At 42.4% G+C, this 5,631-nt stretch overlaps 1 protein-coding gene across 1 annotated transcript in view; it reads left to right on the forward strand.

Annotated features, from left to right (window-relative positions):
• The window catches only part of LOC107674939 (kinesin heavy chain-like), a 75,954-nt gene that overhangs the window by 19,217 nt on the left and 51,106 nt on the right, over positions 1 to 5,631 (forward strand). Inside the window, exons 4-5 of the mRNA XM_016469101.1 lie at positions 4,407 to 4,502; positions 4,588 to 4,636. Coding sequence (XP_016324587.1) covers positions 4,407 to 4,502; positions 4,588 to 4,636 — 145 coding nt within the window. The remainder of the gene's footprint in view (positions 1 to 4,406; positions 4,503 to 4,587; positions 4,637 to 5,631) is intronic.

Below are 5,631 nucleotides of genomic sequence, written 5' to 3' on the forward strand. Positions count from 1 at the left end.
TCTCTGTCGCTCTGTGTGCCTGGCCTTTACCTCTACACTTGCTATCTTCGGAGCGGGTGTCCCCCTTCCTTTCACATAATGGTATGATCCTAGTCTATCCTCCCATGTGATTGGATTAGCCGCATGTCTATTTTTTTATTTTTTTTTGTAACGAAAAAATGCATAAAAATAAGGCTTTTATGAAAACACTTCATAAAAAATTGCTTACCAGCACACAAACCATTCACAATTCACAATCCACAAAAAGGCTCCAGCTGAAGATTCGGCTCTCCCCGACGCTCTTCTCGTTCGCTTGTTCACTACAAAGAATTGGCTCTTAAGTCCGGCGCAGGCTCGTTCGCGAACGAAACATCCCTATCACAAATCAATCATTTTGCCTCGGAAGACTTGGAATATTAATACTTTTTAAATAAATTATGACTCTACAGTCAGTATCTGCCTGTTATATCTTGTGTTTTATTGACAAATGGTAGGTTTAGGGTCAGGGGTTGGGTTACGTGCTCATAAATGTGTAAATAGTGTAATATAAATAAAACTGTTGTGACTGTTTATATTGAAAAATCACACCCCAACTTATATGCAATATATAGGGCTAAGGGTTCCTTATTTAAAGCAGGAGGACCCTGCATGGAGGACCCTGCACGTTGAAAAATAACGCTAAAGGGGTACCCTGTGCTTCAAATATGACGCCAAGTTGTCCTGACCAAGCGTCAATATGTAACCAGTTGAGAGTGAGAACGTGTTGAAAATATCAATGCTAGTACAAAGATACAGTGTTTTATTTAGCACTAGATATTTTGCAACATTCCTCTTCTCGTGTAGTACCATGAATGCTTTTACATCAGCATTTTATATTAATGTTGGTCATCTTTAATGACAAATATACACACCTGCTATGGAATGTTTTTTGTCTGTTCAGTTGCTTTGACACAATCTGTATTGTTAAAAGCGCTATATAAATAAAGGTGACTTGACTTGACTTGACATAGATGGAATGGTGCATCCCAAAACCAATATGCTTGAGAGTCACCAATACGATCTAAGGCATAAAGCTGGATTGGCTAGCAGTAAATCTCTAGCTGAGGGGGGCAAACACCCAGCTCTCAAACGAGAGGGGAGCTCGACCTACTGCATGTTCCAATGCTGGAACAGCTAGCAATCATTTACTTAGCTGAGGGAGCAACACACCCAGCTCTCAAACGAGAGGGGGGGGGCTCGGACCTACAGCATGTTCCAATGCTGGAACAGTAAGTTACCTAGCTGAGGGAGCATAGACCCAGCTCTCAACGAGAGAGGGGGCTCGCACCTCGCACTCGTTAGAAATCAGAGGGTAAGCGTACTGCAAGCTAGCCAAAAACCTAAATCTCTAGCTGAGGGGGCAAACACCCAGCTCTCAAACGAGAGGGGAGCTCGACCTACTGCATGTTCCAATGCTGGAACAGCTAGCAATCATTTACTTAGCTGAGGGAGCAACACACCCAGCTCTCAAACGAGAGGGGGGGGGCTCGGACCTACAGCATGTTCCAATGCTGGAACAGTAAGTTACCTAGCTGAGGGAGCATAGACCCAGCTCTCAACGAGAGAGGGGGCTCGCACAGCATGGTCGTTAGAAATCAGAGGGTAAGCTTACTGCAAGCTGGCCAAAAAACTCAGCGCATCAGAGAGGCGGAGTGAAGGGCCTATGCCATTGCCGCCATAGACCTGCCCATAGCGGAGGCGGCCTGCTTAGTAGCACGGAGAGCCTCATCAGGAGAAAGGCCGTCGCCTTTATCCAGGTCTTTCAGCAGGTCAGCCTGATATGCCTGGAGCACCGTCATAGTGTGCAACGAAGCCACAGCCTGACCTGCTGCTGCATATGCCCTGCCATTTAAGCGTGATGTATCCTGAAGGGGCTTTAGATGGCAAGGAGGTAGTATTAAGGGAGGACGTCTCACCCATAGAGCCGTTTTCACGCATCGCCTCGATGTTGGCTGAAACCGATAGATGCGTGTACTGAAACCGATAGATGCGTGAGGAAAACGGCCTCTTCCATTCCTTCTTGATCTCAGTATGCAAATCAGGAAGAAATGGAAGGCTCACCTGAGCTGGAGGGTTATGGCCAGAAAGAAAATGCTCATCGAGGCGACCTCACAACGTCACTTTCTTGGCCCGCGTCCACGGCAAGTCCAGCCTCGCCATGGCGCGATCCATAACTTCCAACAGCTCATCATACGCAGGGCAGGAGGATTGGGAAGGCTCAGCCTCAGCTTCTTCGCCGTCCTCAGACATCTCATGCTCCTCCTGGGCTGAACCCAGCAGAGCACTAGCCCCCGGATCAGACGATGTTAGAGAAATAACATAATCCTCCAGCGGCTCTCTCTCGTCCACAGCCGACGAGCGCGAGAGGGAAAGCCCCTCCCTAAACTCATCAGCCAGGTCCACCTTTTTCTCGAAAAAAGAGACAAACGAGAGCGGAGCTTTTTCATCGAAAAACGCTCACAATGTACGCAAATTGCCCCCTCAAGGACATGGCGTGTGTGCTCCTCGCCCAAACAAAAAACGCAGAGATCGTGCGTGTCATCAGGTGTCAAATAGCGACGACACGGATGCACACATCCTCTAAACGTTCTACTAGTGCTCGCCATAACAATAGGATAGAGATCGCTCTTACCGCGTTCAAATGCACGCTTCAAACAAAACAGTCAGTGAAGACGAAGAAGAGAATGACATGTTCTCCCGGCGCCTATTTATACTACCCCTCAAGGACATGGCGTGTGTGCTCCTCGCCCAAACAAAAAACGCAGAGATCGTGTGTGTCATCAGGTGTCAAATAGCGACGACACGGATGCACACATCCTCTAAACGTTCTGCTAGTGCTCGCCATAACAATAGGATGGAGATCGCTCTTACCACGTTCAAATGCACGCTTCAAACAAAACAGTCAGTGAAGATGAAGAAGAGAACGACATGTTCAACCGGCGCCTATTTATACTAATAGTCGCACCGGTAGTGACGTCATGGGCTGTTGCCGGCCAACGTGTTGTTGGTGTTTTTTCAATGTATGCTTCATGACGAGGCGTTCCCCATAGCGACCCCTAGAGGACGCAGTTCGAAGTTCCCTTGAAAGGAAACTACCATTTAAAATGCTACCGCTCAAATAAATATGCATGTGAATATGGCAAAAAAAAAACTCCTTACGAATGTATGTAATGTAATGTATCCTCTACGGGATCCTGTATAAGAGGAGATGCCATTTTTGTCACACACTTTTTTGATAGACACTTCTGCATGACGAAAATATGCACAACGAATGAATACATGCAGTGCAAAAAAATGCTTTTCTTACTTAGAATTGTTGTCTTCTTGTTTCCAGTCAGAATATCTAAATATTCTTAAATCAATATGCATTTTCTACATAAAAAAGACAAGGTATTTAGTCTGGTTTCAATGCGGGAAAAATAATTTAAGTGCATTTTTCTTATTTTGCTAATTATCTGCCAGTTGGGTAAGCAATTAAAAATATGCTTGTTTCCGTTTGCATTAAGATTTTTTTTTTTTTACACTATGGTGGACAATTTTACATGTTTTACATAAAATACACTTAAAATGCACTTAAATGCACTTGTTCCCCCAGGAAAAAAGGCTAAATACCTTATATAATTTTGCATCTATAGAAATGGCATCTTAACGTAATAATTTGTACTTGAAATAAGACAAATACTCAGTAAGAAAAGCATTTTTGCAGAGTGAATGAATGAATGAGGTATTTAAACATCGCTTACGCTTTAAAAAGGGGGAGGAGACAGTAAGAAACTCTGGGTTTACCGAAGAAAACCTACTCCCGACCAGGTTAGGTTCATAGAGTAAGTTACCACGGTGACTGACTCTGAGAATAAGTTACCTCTCTTTCAGAAACGGGCTTGACTTACCCTGCTTTCTCGGGTTTGACAAACCTCCCATTCTGAAACGGAAAACCCAGAGTTTCCCTCATTTCAGGGTAAACATACTCAGAGTTTTCACTTAACCTCCTTTCTGAAATGGGTCCCAGATCTTATTCATTAATATTAATTTAGAATATAGACAAACCTTATATTATTGTAATTGTCTAGATTGGCAGTACGTTTAATCTTCCTTATATTAAACCATTTCTTTTTATTTTCTATAAAAATAAAAATGTCACAGCGTGGTTATTATTTAGTAGAATAAAATAACTCGACATGATGTTTCTTTCTGTCATTCACTCTGATAGCAGTTTAAATGAGTGCATTGACTGAGTGCTGTCTGTCACTGCACTGTAATACATATATTTTCATGATTTTTCACAAGACCTTTGTCAAATCAGCTTTAGGTTGACAAATGTTGTCTAGATAACACAATATTTTGAGTTTCTGTTGAATAATCTAATCTCTTTCTTTGACCACCCACAGGGCAACCTCAATGACTTGCAGCACATGGGCATTATTCCACGCATTGCAAAGGACATCTTTAATCATGTGAATGACAACCTGGAATTCCATATCAAGGTACACACACATATACACACAAGGGTACAAATGAATGAAATATTGACCATCCAAATATAAATCTGACCACATATATGTCTTTCAGGTGTCATACTTTGAGATCTACATGGAGAAAATCAATGATCTTCTAGATGGTTTGTGGAAACAAAAATATTGCATCATTCAAAATTCATTACCATGATTTTTATATTTTAGTCAAGACTGAAATTTAAAAATATATAAATACTGTAAGCTCTTGGGACAGTTTTAGGATGTTAATGAATATGAAAATGTCATTGTATTTGGTCTTGGCAGAATAAATGCGCCCAGGGGCGCTGCTAGCAATTTTGGGCCCCATGAAAGAATATGAGGTTGGGCCCCCTACCGCACCAAACACACACTTTTGCCCAAAGTATTGGGACACCCCCTTCTAATGAACAGGTTTGACTTTATTGGAGTCTCTACTAACGAGCTGATGAGTGGAATCAGGTGTATTAGATAAGGGAGACATACAAAAGGTGCAGAGCAGGGGGGCCTCCAGGACAGGTCTGGGAACCACTGTTCTAGGGAATTGTGTGCTTCAAATTTTATACCAATAGTTTGAACAGGACCCTTTTCTATTCTAACACAACAATGCCTCTGTGTATAAGGCAAGGTTTAAAAAAAAAAATTGATTCAGTCAGTGTGGAAGAACTTGACTGGTCTGCATAAAGCAAAGTCCTAATCACAGCTGTTCAACCTATTGGTATACAATTAGAAGCACACAATTCCCTAAAATATCCTTATATGCTTAAACATTAAAGGGGTCATATTATGTGATTTCAATTTTTCCTTTCTCTTTGGAGTGTTAGAAGCTCTTGGTGCATAAAGAAGATCTGTAAAGTTGCAAAGACTAAAGTCTAAAATCCAAAGAGATATTCTTTATAAAAGTTAAGTCAACCTTGCCTACCTAAAACGGCTCGTTCTAACACGCCCCCACATGTCTACGTCACGATGTGGGAAGGTTTGCATAACGCCACCCAAATGTTCACGCAAAGAAAGAAGGCGTAACTTGTGAAAATCGTTTGTTGTGAAAGTGAAACTACTTCGTTTAGCCTTCCAAAAGAGGACGATATCCGCTTCGTCATGCCTGGAGCTGATCTGTGCTGGT

This window comes from Sinocyclocheilus anshuiensis, unplaced genomic scaffold (assembly GCF_001515605.1).
Source record: "Sinocyclocheilus anshuiensis isolate Anshui unplaced genomic scaffold, SAMN03320099.WGS_v1.1 scaffold1544, whole genome shotgun sequence".
In the NCBI taxonomy this organism is placed as follows: Eukaryota; Metazoa; Chordata; class Actinopteri; order Cypriniformes; family Cyprinidae; genus Sinocyclocheilus; species Sinocyclocheilus anshuiensis.